Below are 17,440 nucleotides of genomic sequence, written 5' to 3'. Positions count from 1 at the left end.
TTTTTTTTCGGTACGCGGGCCTCTCACTGTTGTGGCCTCTCCCGTTGAGGAGCACAGGCTCCGGACGCGCAGGCTCAGCGGCCATAGCTCACGGGCCCAGCCGCTCCGCGGCATGTGGGATCTTCCCAGACTGGGGCACGAACCCGTGTCCCCTGAACCCGTGTCTCAACCACTGCGCCACCAGGGAAGCCCTGTTCTCTTACCTTTATAAATGCTGTTCCCTCTGCCTAGAATGCCTCCATTCCTGTCAGTTGGGTAAATCCTACTTGTCCTTTTAACATTCTTCCATAACATTTAACAGGCATCACATTTACTGAGGCCCTTTTACTCCCTTGAACCTCTTATCCCTCAGCTGGGTTACATACCTACTTTGTGCAGGCATATCAATTTAGGAATAACTCTAGCAAAGGACTTATCAGACTGTATTGAAATTAATCTGTCAGCCTTACTCTCTAGAGCTGTTTCAGGGTAGGGACCATGTCATTCATTTAAGTGCCTTCCTTACCCAGCACAATTCTTAGCAATAGCAGACTCCCAGTAATCATTTGCTGAAAGAATGAAAGTCCCTGGTTCATGATTTTCCTAATTATCCTTTCTTCTTATGGATATGAGCCTCTGTTTAATTTATTTATATATCCACTTCTATGGGCTTAAAACTCTCAAACTAATGCCTCAATACAGAAATATATGCATCTATTGCTCCCACCTTGTGTAATCTTTCAAAAGAACAGATTATTTGCACTTATATAGTTACATCACTGATTTTACACAGAATTGTTTTCCAAGATTGATAGATGTTATTTATTCATTTGAAAATATTTATTAAGCTACTCCTGTAAACAGGATATCCAAGACATAAAAAAGTACAGAGAATCACATCTCCCACAAGGGTCAGCTCTGAAAATCATGTGTTGTCAAAGTTATTTTTAACAGTCCCTTAAATCAGAGGTCGGCAAATTCTTCTATATAAATATTTTCTGCTGTGTGAACCATATGGTCTCTGTCACAGCTACTTGTCTCTGCTGTTGTAGTGTGGAAGCAGAGACAGTATGTAAATGAAGGGGTGTGGCTATTCCAGTACAATTTTATCTACAAAAGTTATGGCTCAGGGACCATAGTTTGAGGACCCTGCCTTACATTAGAAGGTGGAACAAATAGTAAAGTAGAGATGTATGCAGGGTGCTGAGGTGATTTGGAGTAAGGAGAAATCACACGTTTCTCAGGGCAAGAAATTGGGAATGGGTGGCCTAGAAAGATGAATTTGCAGTTTAGGACTAATTCCAAAATACAGGTGAGTGGAAGCTCTCAGGATCAGACAAAGTTAGAAAAGCCCAGGGAGTATTTTGTCTGGTCATTTAAGAAAAGTTTCAGACCAAAACGTGGAGGTATTTTTGTTAAAAGCATCTAGGAATGTTGCAACCTTGGTGACAATTTACCATTACAAAAAGAGAAAAGATAAAAGGTATGTTATAAAAAAATAAAAATAAATATGTCCTTCCGATGTAGATGATTTTTATTGTCAGTATTCTTTTAAGGTCCGAGTTCATTACTGATTATTTTTGATGACCTTACCATATAAATTCAAAAATAAAATGTGTTAAATGCGACACTGAAATATGCTCTCATTGGTCTTTTATTTACAGAACTTACCTGATATTTCTTTCCTTTTTTTTTTTTTAATTCTAGCACCAATAGCTGCAGGAACTGGCCCAAATTTTTCTCTCTCAGATTTAGAAAGTTCTTCATACTACAGCATGAGTCCGGGAGCAATGAGGAGGTCGTTACCCAGCACATCCTCTACCAGGTAATTTGATTGATGGCTCATAAAGAGGTCATAATTCATAGTTACATACCTTGATTTTAACTCTGGGCCTGCTAGACACTTAGCAGTGTGTCTGTAGTAGTAGAAGGTACTAGAAATGGGTTCAGCCCCAGTGGGTTTTCAGTCTCACTGGGGAGAGAAAGCAAATGCATATGCAGCATGCATATATGTGTATACACACACAGACGACACACACACACACGAGTCAGTGAAAAATTGTGTGGCATAGGCTGAAAATAGTTAAAGACAGCGTTATCCAAAAAGAGTGACTTGTGCTCAGCTATAAAGTGTAAGCACTGGTCGGGGTTGGTGAGATGGAAAGTAAAGGAATGGTGTTCTGGTGGGGTGGAGACACGAGCAAAGGCATGGAGGAAGGATGGATGATGAACATAGCAGGTTCTCAGGAAGTTAAGGACAAGCCTTGACTAGGGAAAAGGGGGTGTGTTTGGGCTTGTTTGGCAGAAAGCTGACACTGGTGACATCAGTCCCAGTCTCCATGCCCACAACAGACATTACAGCTCAGTCCCAGCTCTTTTCCTACTGAGCCCCGACAGGTCTCAAAATCCAGTCTACTGGAGTTGCTCTGTGAGATGCAACCTATTTGGTATCCTGATGTGAGGATGTAAAAGCAAATGCAGTCCCCCAGCAGTGTGAGGCCAGATCATAAACACTGTTACACCGGGAGACCTTTAAAAGAGCAAAGCTAAAAGAACATAACCAGATAACAATTCTGGGGTTCTTGATTCCCTTGAGGTCACAAAGCCAAAATCAAAATGAAGCATTTTGCAAGGTCCTGTTGTCTCTAGATAACCTGTACCAGAGGGAAAGGGATTAGGCATTTAAACCCACAGTATTCTTTTACAAATTGGCTTTAGCACTGGACTGTGACAACAAAGAAAAGAATGGTGCAGAACCACCTTTAATGTTTGTGTACTTCGCAGGAAAACGTTTCACAAAGGTATATTCCTCCTAAAGCAAGTACCAGAGTTTTAGGATCTAAAACAATGGCCAGGTGATAGAAATTTTCCATGGTAGAGATTCATTCTTACCTTGACTTCTAACCATATTTTAAACATATATTTAATCATTACTTAAAAAAAAAATCAGCTTAGTCATTACCAATACCTTGAAGACAGTTAAAGAAACAGTTATTCCTTAAATATAACCACCAGATTCTACCATCATCTTTCTTGCTGTTTAAATGTCCCCCTCAGTTCACTGGGGTATCAGCTCCTCAGGAAAAAAAAAGTCTCCAATCCGAAAAAAACACTTATAATAAAAGAATGAGCTTGTGAACACATGATTGTGAACACATTTGGATGTTAATACATTTTGAGGATTTTGAATGTTTGCTGATGGAAGAGACATTGGGTGTAACTACACTCAGTGAACATGAAAGAGCTTTGCAAATACTTGTGGTCAGTGATTAATTTAAAAGTTGATGGGCTATTTGTTTTTCATATGTGTGCTGCGTATGTACCATGGACATCCCAAATATCCTTCAACTTCTCCAGCTGTTTTGTTGCCTTTTGCTGTGATTCTCCGTGTGGAAACCTGGTTATTAATGTTGTTTAAAAGGCTAGTGTTGTTCCTATAATCTGCAAATAACTAACCCTGATAAGGTGCTAATTATAAACAGCATCAGTAGTTAATAACTTGGTAATATGTTTGTTTTGCTCACATTAGGCTCTCCTAAGATGATTCTTTTAAAATTATTCTTTAACTATATAGACTCAGCAGAATTATCTGTGTACAGGTGAGAAAATGTGCCCAGAAGAATGCCCCAGATTTACATATAGAAAAGTTCATCAACCAATCAATATTTGTTCATGCTGTGCCACTATTAATTGGTCACCTGCTCTGTGGCGGGCACTGTATTAGGTGCTTTACATCCCTGATATGAGTTAATCTTCACAGTAATTTTACAATATAGACAGTGTTGCCATTTAACAGTGGGTCAGCCTAGAGCTCAGAGAAGTTAAGTAACTTGCCCAAGGTGACAGACCAAGTAAATGGCAGAGTCTACATTCAAACTCAGGTCTGTTGGAAGTTTAAAACCATGCTCTTTTCACACTGAATCCTCTTAGGAATGAGGCTCTCTCTTTTAGTAAGGAGCAATAGAATGGGAAGCCCCCAGAAAGGAATATCCAGCATCTCTACTTTTCCTGGACACTTAGCATTTACTATTTTGAATTATTATTATCATCTTTGAGGTATGTACAGGTCCTGCTTCCCCATCTGGACTGTAAATCCCTCAGAGAACAGTGTCTAAGTCTTCTAAATCAGCAACAGACATTTATTAGGTCCCAAGGATATTGTCCTAGGCACTGTGGATATAAAGTCAAGTACAGGAGCTTTGCAATCTCGAAGTAGAGACTAACAAATGAATTGAGATTGTCAGTTCAGGGCACTAGGAACGCTCAGGAAGGATGTGTTTTGCTGTTTTGTGGGGACAGGGTAAAGCTTCTAGGCTCTGTACGTAGTAGGAACTAAGCAAATATTTGGAATGAAGGTAGTAGTCTTACCTTAATTTCTAGGTAGAATTGATAGGAACAAAACAAATTCCACACACAAGAGAGACTGCTTGGAAGAGTATTCATCCTCCCTCTTACGTAGAGATCTTACTGGTCCTTTCCAGGGTTCCTCAGATGTTTCTAGGAGAGTAGAATCAGTGTGTTAGAAAGTCAAGAGCAAGAGACCAAAATTAATGACTGATTCACTTCTAAATTAAAAAAAATAAAGAAGACTGATAAGCATTAACTGTAGGTTCTGTACCCCTTCATAGTAAACATCTGAAAACTCATAGAGGGTCCTGTAAAAATTGGGGGAGTGTATACTGTTTTTAATCCCAAAGAACTTCATCAAGATAAAACAACGGTCAAGTTTGTGAAGTCAGTAAACTTTGTCTTGGAAGCCCTCCACTCGTCCTTCCTAGCACTTCTAATTTCCTTCCCTCCTGCATCCTGTTCTCTCCTCCAACCTGTGTCTCCACTTCCAAGCATTTATCCTGTATCAACCCTTGACAGTCCTTGCTTTCAAGCTAAGGGGTCAGCTAATACCTACAGATTCTTTCACCTTTAGGATTTATTAACTGCGTGAGTATTTGCGTTTTATTAGAGGACACCAAGGAAATCAAAAGCTTTAGAAACTCATAAAAGTATTAATAGTGAGAGAATGACGGGCAGTGAAGTTGGCCTTTTGGGTGGGATCTCACTGAGTCATGACACTTGGGCGAATCCTTGTCACAAGTACTCATATGACTGTTTCTAAATCTGTAGCCAAAAAATAAATAAATAAATAAATAAATCTGTAGCCCAATTCAGCAGTTTTTGAGCATCTGTTATTAGTCAGAGATACTGTGGTAGGCACTAGAGATTAAAAAAAACAAAACAAAAACAAAAAACCTGACAGTCTCCTTCCCCACAGATCTCACAGTTTTATCAGAATATGCATGTCTTACCTTTTATTTGCCAAGGAACATAAGGAAAATATTTATTTTGTTTCCAATTTGTATTCTTCCAACTTCCAAAATTATTTCAAGCGGTTTTCAATTTAAAAACACCACAGATAGTATTAAATATAGAGAGGACAGAAACCATATGGAAAGATAGGAGAGATTATTATATCAGGAACGTGAACCCAGAATTATGCCTTACGTTTAGCCCTGAAATTCGTGGTTGCCAAGGCAAGAAGGGGAAACGCTAGGTTATATAATGTGCATTTTCTAATAAAAGGAAACAGTAGAAATTCATTTAAAGAGACCATATTTTTTCTGGTTTTATGCATTAGGAGGAATTTTTGTGTGTATATCCTTTTATAAAGGACTTCTATTAGATGCAGTTTTACATAAAATACAGAAAAGTTCTTTGAGTGGCTCTTTTTCATTGAACTTCAAGGAAAGCCAAGCAAAGAACATTAAATAAGCTACTGAAGTTTTTTCCTTGGGGTACTAAGCTAGCATGCTACAGATATGTTGCTTTCCTGTGGTCTGGCTTTAATGAAAATAGAACTTAAAGACTAAGAATCCTGGAATGCCAAATTTAATAACTAGAAATTCGTACCTTGAACTGGGTCCTCTGCATTTTTTTACTCAGGTTGCTGCAGTAGCCTCTTAACTGTCTCCCTGGGGAAGGTTCCGTCCCCTTCTTTTCCCTTTGCTTTTCAGAAGCCATCATCTGTGCAACTACCAGAGTGACCTTTCTAACAGATGACTCTGATGTCACTCCCTGTTTAGACTTTTTCAGGGAGTCTCCATTGCTTATAGGATGAAGTCCAGACATACAATATCTTCTATCACCCCATCCCCTTCTTTTGCTCGGCCCTTCCTACTACTTCAGCCATAGCAAACACCTGCCAATTCTCTGCATGTGTCACACTCTGCTCATGGTGTTGTTAGTGCCTGATATGCACCTCCCTCCTGGAATGATGTTCAAAATAGCAGATAACCTGTGTGACTCAAGCATACCAGTTAGGACAGACCTGCCCTGCCACAGTGTGAAGTCCTGGAATGCCCCCCTGATGTGCCAAACCTTAACCCTTTAGGTTTGGGATCATGAGTCTGTTCTGGCGCAAAGATGGGATGACAAGGTTGGGGGAAATGTATGGGGCGTGGGACAATGGCACTTCGCCAACTGGTAAAGAAGTATTTCAGTATTTTAAAATCCAGGATGGCTGCCTGAGGGGTGCACCAGCTGAATAACAGCCTGTCTCTGTCCTGTCCTTCTTTCTGCCCCCTCTCCTGACACTCTCTTACAGACAGTTCAGGAACCATCTCCTATGGGAGGCCTTTCCTGACGTTCCCTGTGTATCACTTTCCCTAACTCCTTCAAAGAACCCACTATAACCTCTGTGTGGTTCCATCATCATACCTGTATTTCTCTTTGCACAATTTTGTTTACCTCTCTGTCTTCATCCATGAGATTCTAAATCCCATGGAGACAGGGGTTATGTCTGATTTATTTCAATATAGCAGCATTTAGCACAGCACCTGGCATGCAGGAGGTGCACAATAAGTGTTTGATGAATGAACACATATTAAAAATTCTGTACCCTGACACAGGAGGAAGAGATTTCCCAACAAGCACTTGCACCAGGTATGAAATCTACCAATTCTGGTATGTTAGTGACATAATCAGTTAACACAATGAGAACAACGTTAGCAACATGTAGCATTTCACTACCTTTTAACTCCTGAAGTCTCAAATAGGGAGGAAAAAAAATTCAGCCCTTTAACTGGTAGAAAATATTCTGGAAATGTCCCAACCATACCTATGCAAAACTAAAACATCCCCACCCTGATGGCATAGAATTTCATTTTGGTAATTTTGTTGTAGAGAAAGTGCATAAAAGTCACTGGGTCACTCTTTTTTCCATGTCCCTTATTCACACAAGGAAGTGTACTCCTTCCTTCTTTTTTTTTCGGTACGCAGGCCTCTCACTGTTGTGGCCTCTCCCGTTGCAGAGCACAGGCTCCGGACGCGCAGGCTCAGCGACCATGGCTCACGGGCCCAGCTGCTCTGCGGCATGTGGGATCTTCCCGGACCGGGGCACGAACCTGTGTCCCCTTGCATCGGCAGGCAGACTCTCAACCACTGTGCCACCGGGGAAGCCCATTCCTTCTATTTTTATCTTGTTTGTTCACTGTTTTATCTCTAGTGCCTAGATCAGTACCTGGACTGCTGACACTGTGCAATAAGTATTTTTTAAATGAACAGATCTAAATGGAAGATGAGAAAACATGGCAAAAAAACAAACAGCAATCCGAGCTTTTCTTCAAGGGTCATGCACCCTGATTTTTCTCCTTTCTGGGGTGCCAGGAGGGATTGAATTGATGTCTAGGGACATTGCTGACGGCTACGCCCCAGCCACTGCTCTAGGAGATGCAAATGTGAGCTTACTGCTGACTCTTCCAGGTGGAGACAGGAGCGGGAGCCAGCCAACCCATTCCTCAAAGGAAAAAGGAACCGGAGGTGGGGGGCAGCAGAAACTTGAGTGACAATAAAAATCAAACCCAGACACTTGGAACAACACAGACCCAAGACTTTGTTCCACATCCAGTGACTCACTAAACTGAACAAGAGCCTAAAGAGAGACCATGAACTACACTGAGTTACCCAACTGCTTCCTCCCTTGCCTTTCTTTCCACCAGAGATGCCACGTCCAGGAGAAAGGTGCTTTGGATGACTTTTAAACATGTGTCCGTTTGTTATTTCAGCTCCACAAAGCGCCTCAAGTCTGTGGAGGATGAAATGGACAGTCCTGGTGAAGAGCCATTTTACACAGGCCAAGGGCGCTCCCCGGGGAGCGGAAGTCAGTCCAGCGGGTGGCATGAAGTGGAGCCAGGTAAGCGGGCTGGGCATTGGGCTTGCAGCTGCCCCTGTAAAGTCCAGGATGCGTGGGAGTCCACGCCAGGCATAAAGGGAACACAGCAAGCTCAGAGCAGTGGACTTTTTCCACGTGAACACGTGTTTGTACCTGACTGCTGCTTTTATGAAAGGGTGGTAGCGCAAGGATGCCACTTAACTGAGAAGAGAGACTGAGAATGGTGTGTAGGGTTTTCTACTCTTACATCTTTTCACCTACACTGCAATCCAGCGTTCCATTTGCCTTCGCTTTCATTTTATGCTAATTGCCTTTTGGGTCTGGTTTTATCTTTTAATAATCAAAATAAAAATCTATCAACTTTTTCAACTACGTTGATAACATTAGAAAGGTAGGATGGGTTCCCTGTGTGATAGCTTGTACTTGGATCTTTAAAAAATGAGGAGACTTTTAAATATGTTTTCCTGTTACTGGATTTCATCATGATTCTTTTTCTATTTAAAAGGAACAGCTATCTTTATGCCCCTCTTTCATGGACTAAGCAAATGATGACTGCTAGTTTAACCTCCTGGGGTAGTTCAGTCTTGGCTCTGGAGTCTTGAGTAATGTGACTAATTCTGATAGCAGAAGCTTTTTGAAACTTTGCTCAGTGTCTAACCTCCACATGGGCAAGGGAAAATCTTCTCCAGTGGCTTCCTCGATATGCAAAGTCAAATGCTGTAGAGAATAGAGTGGGCTTTGGAAAAAGACAGGCAGAGTGTAATCCTGACTCCAGCTCCTGCTGGCTGTGTGATTATGGGCAAATTACCTAACCTCTCTGAAACTAATTGTCCCCATTTTTATAATCTGTCAATAATAATAGCTATGTCAGTGCTCTTGAGAATTAAATGAGGTAATATACATAACCTGTCTGTGAATCACACCTCGTACAGTAAGTTTGAAAAAATTTCCCCAACCCGTGCCTCAGAGTAATTCCCTGCAAAAACAGACAAGCCGCCAAGAAAATCTCTGAACCCCTTCATCTTCAAATCTTAACTTTTTTCCCTCCTCTCTAACATATCAAAAGAGAATCCTCAGAGGGTGTGACTAAAAAGGAAATAGCACAAGGGAGATTTGGGGGATGATGGAACTCTTCTGTATCCTGTTTGTGGTGGTGATGGACAGGAATCTATACATGTGTTAACATTCATAGAAAAGTATGCCTTCGACTCCTGAACCCCCAGGCAGTTTTGCTATATGATAATTAAAAGCAAAACAAAACCTCAGGCCCCACTGTCTGATTCCTTTATCTTGTTCACTTTACTAAAATGCAGAAATTTCACTTTGCCTTACTTCTACCTAATCTTTTCACCCAACTCATTCATTCATTCACTCACACCTTCACTGGGAAATTTTCTCATGATGAGGAACTATGCCTGGTCTGGGAACTCAAGGATGAATGGGAAGACTATGGCTCCTGCTTTCAAGGAATTCACAGTGGGGGTGTGGAAGAGACACATAAGAAGATCTTTAGGGGAGATTGGTTCAAGATGGCGGAGTAGAAGAACGTGCGCTCACTCCCTCTTGTGAGAGCACCAGATTCACAACTAACTGCTGAACAATCATGAACAGGAAGACACTGGAACTCACCAAAGAAGATACCCCACACCCAAAGACAAAGGAGAAGCTGCAATGAGATGGTCGGAGGGGCGCAATCACAATAAAATCCAATCCCATAACCTCTGGGTGGGTGACTCACAAACTGGAGAACAGTTATGCCACAGAAGTCCACCCACTGGAGTGAAGGTTCTGAGCCCCACGTAAGGCTTCCCAACCTGGGGGTCCGGCAATGGGAGAAGGAATTCCCAGAGAATCAGACTTTGAAGACTAGCGGGATTTGACTGCAGGACTTTGACAGGACTGGGGGGAACAGAGACTCCATTCTTGGAGGGTACACACAAAGTAGTGTGTGCATCAGGACCCAGGGGGAAGGAGCAGTGACCCCATAGGAGACTGAAGCAGACCTACCTGCTAATGTTGGAGGGTCTCCTGCAGAGGCGGGGGGTGGCTGTGGCTCACCATGGGGGCAAGGACACTGGCAGCAGAAGTTCTGGGAAGTACTACTTGGTGTGAGTCCTCCCAGAGCCTGTCATTAGCCCCACCAAAGAGCCCAGGTAGGCTCCAGTGTTGGGTTGCTTCAGACCAAACAACCAACAGGGAGGGAACCCAGCCTCACCCATCAACAGTCAAATGGATTAAAGTTTTACTGAGCTCTGCCCACCAGAGCAGCACCCAGCTCTACCCACCACCAGCCCCTCCCATCAGGAAGCTTGCAGACGCCTCTTAGCTAGCCTCATCCATCAGAGGGCAGACAGCAGAAGCAAGAAGAACTACAGTCCTGCAGCCTGTGGAACAAAAACCACATTCACAGAAAGACAGACAAAATGAAAAGGGAGAGGGCTATGTACCAGAGAACAAGATAAACTCCAGAAAAACAATTAAATGAAGTGGAGATAGGCAACCTTCCAGAAAAAGAATTCAGAATAATGATAGTGAAGATGATCCAGGACCTTGGAGAAAGAATGGAGGCAAAGATCAAGAAGATGCAAGAAATGTTTAACCAAGACCTAGAAGAATTAAGGAACAAACACCTAGAATAATTAAAGAACAAACAAACAGAGATGAACAATACAATAAACTGAAATGAAAAATACACTAGAAGGAATCAATAGCAGAACAACTGAGGCAGAAGAAAGGATAAGTGACCTGAAAGACAGAATGGTGGAATTCACTGCTGCAGAACAGAATAAAGAAAAAAGAGTGAAAAGAAGTGAACACAGCCTAAGAGACCTCTGGGAAAACATTAAACACACCATTTGCATTATAGGGGTCCCAAAAGAAGAGAGAGAGAAAGGACCCGAGAAAATATTTGAAGAGATTATCACTGAAAATTCCCAAACATGGGAAAGGAAATAGCCACCCAAGTCCAGGAAGCACAGAGAGTCCCAGGCAGGATAAACCCAAGGAGAAACATGCTGATATGTGTAGTAATCAAATTGACAAAAATTAAAGACAAAGAAAAATTATTAAAAGCAACAAGGAAAAAATGACAAATAACATACAAGGGAACTCCCATAAAGTTAACAGCTGATTTCTCAGCAGAAACTCTGCAAGCCAGAAGGGAGTGGCACCATATATTTAAAGTCATGAAAGGGAAGAACCTACAACCAAGATTACTCTACCTGGCAAGGATCTCATTCAGATTTGACAGAGAAATCAAAAGCTTTACAGACAAGCAAAAGCTAAGAGAATTCAGTGCCACCAAACCAGCTATATAACAAATGCTAAAGGAACTTCTCTAAGTGGAAAACGCAAGAGAAGAAAAGGACCTACAAAAACAAATTCAAAACAATTAAGAAAATGGTAATAGGGATTTCCCTGGTGGCACAGTGGATAAGACTGCGCTCCCAATGCAGGGGGCCCGGGTTCCATCCCTGGTCAGGGAACTAAATCCCACATGCATGCCACAGCTAAGAGTTTCCATTGCACAACTAAGGAGCCCTGGAGCCATAACTAAGGAGCCCTGGAGCTGCAACTAAGACCTGGCTCAGCCAAATAAATTAAATAAATAAATATTTTAAAAAAAATGGTAATAGGAACATACATATTGATAATTACCTTAAATGTGAATGGATTAAATGATCCAACAAAAAGACACAGGCTCACTGAATGGATACAAAAATAAGACCCATATATATGCTGTCTAAAAGAGACCCACTTCAGACCTAGGGACACATACAGACTGAAAGTGAGGGGATGGATAAAGATACTCCATGCAAATGGAAATCAAAAGAAAGCTGAAGTAGCAATACTCATAGCAGGTAAAATAGATTTTAAAATAAAGAATGTTACAAGAGACAAGAAAGGATGCTACATAATGATCAAGGGATCAATCCAAGAAGAAGATATAACAATTATAAATATATATGCACCCAACATAGGAGCACCTCAATATATAAGGCAAATGCTAACAGCCATAAATGGTGAAATCGACAGTAACACAATAATAGTGGGGGACTTTAACACCTCACTTACGCCAATGGACAGATCATCCAGACAGAAAATTAATAAGCAAACACAAGCTTTAAATGATACATTAAACAAGTTGGACTTAATTGATATTTATAGGATATTCAATCCAAAAACAACAGAATACACATTTTTCTCAAGTGCTCATGGAACATTCTCCAGGATAGATCACATCTTGGGTTACAAATCAAGCCTCAGTAAATTTAAGGAAATTGAAATCATATCAAGAATCTTTTCTGACCACAATGCTATGAGATTAAAAATAAATTACAGGGGAAAAATGTAAAAAACACAAACACATGGAGGCTAAACACTATGTTACTAAATAACCAAGAGATCACTGAAGAAATCAAAGAGGAAATCAAAAAATATCTAGAGACAAATGACAACGAAAACACAGCGATCCAAAACCTATGGGATGCAGCAAAAGCAGTTCTAAGAGGGAAGTTTATGTAAATACAAGCCTACCTCAAGAAACAAGAAAAATCTCAAATAAACAATCTAACCTTACACCTAAAGGGACTAGAGAAAGAAGAACAAACAAAACCCAAAGTTAGTAGAAGGAAAGAAATCATAAAGATCAGAGCAGAAATAAATGAAATAGAAACAAAAAAAGCAATAGCAAAGATCAATAAAACTAAAAGCTGGTTCTTTGAGAAGATAAACAAAATCGATAAACCATTAGCCAGACTCATCAAGAAAAAGAGGGAGAGGACTCATCAATAAAATTAGAAATGAAGGAGAAGTTGCAACAGACACCGCAGAAATATAAAGCATCCTAAGAGACTACTACAAGCAACTCTATGCCAATAAAATGGACAACCTGGAAGAAATGGACAAATTCTTAGAAAGTTATAACCTTCCAAGACTGAAACAGGAAGAAACAGAAAATATGAACAGACCAATCGTAAGTAACGAAATTGAAACTGTGATTAAAAATCTTCCAACAAACAAAAGTTCAGGACCAGATGGCTTAACAGGTGAATTCTATCAAACATTTAGAGAAGAGCTCACACCCATCCTTCTCAAACTCTTCCCAAAAATTGCAGAGGAAAGAAAACTCCCAAACTCATTCCATGAGACCACCGTCACCCCGATACCAAAACCAAACAAAGATACTACAAAAAAAGAAAACTACAGACCAATATCACTGATGAATATAGATGCAAAAATCCTCAGCCAAATACTAGCAAACAGAATCCAACAACACATTAAAAGGATCATACACCATAATCAGGTGGGATTTATCCCAGGGAAGCAAGGATTCTTCAGTATATGCAAATCAATCAGTGTGACACACCATATTAACAAATTGAAGAATAAAAACAATATGATCATCTCAATAGATGCAGAAAAAGCTTTTGACAGAATTCAACACCCATTTATGATAAAAAACTCTCCAGAAATTGGGCATAGTGGGAACCTACCTCAACATAGTGAAGGCCATATATGAGAAACCCACAGCAAACGTCATTCTCAGTGGTGAAAAACTGAAAGCATTTCCTCTAAGATCAGGGACAAGACAAGATGTCCACTCTTGCCACTATTATTCAACGTAGTTTTGGAAGTCCTAGTCACAGCAATCAGAGAAGAAAAAGAAATAAAAGGAATACAAATTGGAAAAGAAGAAAGTAAAACTGTCACTGTTGCAGATGACATGATACTATACATAGAGAATCCTAAAGTTGCCACCAGAAAACTACTAGAGCTAATCAATGAATTTCGTAAAGTTGCAGGATACAAAATTAATGCACAGAAATCTCTTGCATTCCTATACACTAACAACAAAAGGTCAGAAAGAGAAATTAAGGAAACAATCCCATTCACCACTGCAACAAAAAGAATAAAATACCTAGGAATAAACCTACCTAAGGAGGTAAAAGACCTGTGCTCAGAAAACTATAAGACACTGATGAAAGAAATCAAAGATGACACAAACAGACACAGAGATATACCATGTTCTTGGATTGGAAGAATCAATATTGTGAAAATGACTATACTACCCAAAGCAATCTACAGATTCAGTGCAATTCCTATCAAATTACCAATGGCATTTTTACAGAACTAGAACAAAAAATCTTAAAATTTGTATGGAGACACAGAGGACCCCGAATAGCCAAAGCAATCTTGAGGGAAAAAAACGGAGCTGGAGGAATCAGAATCCCTGACTTCAGACTATATTACAAAGCTACAGTAATCAAGGCAATATGGTCCTGGCACAAAAACAGAAATATAGATCAATGGAACAGGATAGAAAACCCAGAGATAAACCCACGCACACATGGTCAACTAGTCTGTGACGAAGGAGGCAAGGATATACAACGGAGAAAAGACAGTCTCTTCAATAAGTGGTGCTGGGAAAACTGGACAGCTACATGTAAAAGAATGAAATTAGAACACTCCCTAACACCATACACAAAAATAAACTCAAAATGGATTAAAGACCCTAATGTAAGACCAGAGACTATAAAACTCTTAGAGGAAAACATAGGAAGAGCACTCTTGGACATAAATCACAGCAAGATCTTTTTTGACCCACCTCCTAGAGTAACGGAAATAAAAACAAAAATAGACAAATGGGACCTAATGAAGGTTAGAAAGCTTTTGCACAGCAAAGGAAACTATAAACAAGATGAAAAGACTCTCAGAATGCGAGAAAATATTTGCAAACGAATCAATGGACAAAGGATTAATCTCCAAAATCTATAAACAGCTCATGCAACTCAATATTAAGAAAACAAACAACCCAATCAAAAAATGGGCAGATGACCTAAATAGACATTTCTCCAAAGAAGACATACAGATGGCCAAAAGGCACATGAAAAGCTGCTCAACATCATGAGTTATTAGAGAAATACAAATCAAAACTACAGTGAGGGGGCTTCGCTGGTGTCACAGCTGTTATGAATTTGCCTGCCAATGCAGGGGACACGGGTTCAAGCCCTGGTCCAGGAAGATCCCACATGCTGTGGAGCAGCTAAGGCCGTGTGCCACAATTACTGAGCCTGCATGCCTAGAACCCGTGCTCTGCAACAAGAGAACCCACCGCAATGAGAAGCCCACGCACTGCAACAAAGAGTAGCCCCCGCTCACCGCAACTAGAGAAACCCCATGCACAGCAACAAAGACCCACACAGCCAAAATTTTAAAAATAAAATTAATTAATTAAAACAAAAAAAAAACTACAGTGAGGTCTTACCTCATACCAGTTAGAATGGGCATCATCAGAAAATCTACAAACAACAAATGCTGGAGAGGGTGTGGAGAAAAGGGAACCCTCTTGCGCTGTTGGTGGGAATGTAAATTGATACAGCCACTATGGAGAACAGTATGGAGGTTCCTTAAAAAACTAAAAATAGAACTACCATACGACCCAGCAATCCCACTACTGGGCATGTACCCAGAGAAAGCCATAATTCAAAAAGGCATATGCACCCCAGTGTTCATTGCAGCAATATTTACAATAGCCAGGTCATGGAAGCAAACTAAATGCCCATCGACAGATGAATGGATAAAGAAGTGGTACATATACACAATGGAATATTACTCAGCCATAAAAAGGAACGAAACTGGGTCATTTTTAGAGATGTGGGTGGGCCTAGAGACTGTCATACAGAGTGAAGTAAGTCAGAAAGAGAAAAACAAATATTGTATATTAACGCATATATGTGGAATCTAGAAAAATGGTATAGAAGAACCAGTTTGCAAGGCAGAAATAGAGACACAGACATAGAGAACAAATGTAGGGACACCAAGAGGGGAAAGCGGTGGTGGTGGTGGTGGGATGAATTGGGAGATTGAGATTGACATGTATACACTAATATGTATAAAATAGATAACTAATAAGAACCTGCTGTATTTAAAAAAAAAGAAAAGTATAACCCCAGACTAACCATGAGAAGGACATCAGACAAATACTAGTTGAGACTCACTGTGCGATATATTTGACCACTACTCTGCAAACTGTCAAGGTCATCAAATATAAGGAACGTCTGACTAACTACCACAGCCTCGAGAGGCCAAAGAGGCATGACCCCAAAATGTAGTGTGCGGTGCTGGATGGGATCCTGGAACAGGAAAAGGACAGTGGGTAAAAACTGAAAAGATGGGAATCAGGTGTGAACTTACAATAATGTATCCATATTGATTCACTAATTGTAATAAACATACCATAGTAATGTAAATTGTAGCAGGGGAAACTGGGTGTGGGTATGTGAGAACTCTCTGTACTGTCGTCACATTTTTTTCTGTAAATCTAGAGTTTTAAAAAAGTAAAGCTTATTTAAAAGAAAAAAAAGAAGAAGATCATTATGTGGTGACATGGGAGTCGCAAGGATGGGGGATTAGCCTCTGGTGCTGCCGTTTTCTAAGTGTTAACACAGCATTCAAGGTGTGGTGGGTCTTCTACAAAGGCCACACGTCAGCTTCACTCCACACTGATACTCATGCCAGTTTGCTGAAAGCAACTAAGAAATACACCCAGGCCTAAATGAACGTGCTGACCACCCAGGCTGCCAAATGCATCATCAGTGCGACCTCAGGAGAGTGCCAGTGAGAAGCTTATGTGCTATTAAAAAATTTGCGGATCTAAATGTTCTTTGAACTCTTTTTAAAAGGCCAATTAAAGTCCTGGCCCGTTTACCTGCTTTTGTGAAAATCAGAAACAAAATATATAAGTTTGGGACATTGTGCCTGAGGGTCATACTGATGTGGTTTTATACAGACTGAGGTGCTTCATTGTGTCGATGTACATGAAGCTCCTCCACCATAAGCCTGTCCTGTCAAGGTAGATTCCTTTGGGGCCTATCTGGGGGAAGTGGGAGTACGTTGACTATAGAGTACCTTGACCTAGTGACTCTTTTATTCAGAGTAATTCTATTCTTCTCTGCATGTTATGACTCAAATGACCATAAATTTTAACATCTGAATACCTATATCCTTTGTGGTCATTAAATAACTAAAATTTAATGGCTAAATCCTTTTTGGGAGGAGATATATATATACATATAGTAATAATACTACATATTATACTATATGTATATAGCATATATGTACATATAGTATAATATACTGTATATACTATACATATATATGTGTGTATGTATATATATATATATAGAGAGAGAGAGAGAGAGAAAGAGAGAGAGAGAATAAGTATATATTTGTAGGGGGGTTCTCTAAGAGAAAAATTTATATTTTTAGAGAAATCCCCCATAATTATACTGTATA

The 17,440-nt window shown here is 40.3% G+C and overlaps 1 protein-coding gene across 5 annotated transcripts in view; it reads left to right on the top strand.

Moving 5' to 3' along the window:
* Positions 1-17,440, top strand: part of NFIA (nuclear factor I A) — a 394,786-nt gene that overhangs the window by 255,814 nt on the left and 121,532 nt on the right. For all 5 annotated transcript variants that reach the window (XM_029227546.1, XM_029227547.1, XM_029227549.1 and 2 more), the window contains exons 5-6: positions 1,687-1,804; positions 8,037-8,164. In XM_029227546.1, the coding sequence (XP_029083379.1) occupies positions 1,687-1,804; positions 8,037-8,164 (246 nt within the window). The remainder of the gene's footprint in view (positions 1-1,686; positions 1,805-8,036; positions 8,165-17,440) is intronic.

The sequence above is a fragment of the Monodon monoceros genome, unplaced genomic scaffold, assembly GCF_005190385.1.
Source record: "Monodon monoceros isolate NGI ecotype Baffin Bay Population unplaced genomic scaffold, NGI_Narwhal_1 Super_Scaffold_18, whole genome shotgun sequence".
Classification (NCBI taxonomy): domain Eukaryota; kingdom Metazoa; phylum Chordata; class Mammalia; order Artiodactyla; family Monodontidae; genus Monodon; species Monodon monoceros.
This window is presented reverse-complemented; position numbering and strand designations above follow the sequence as displayed.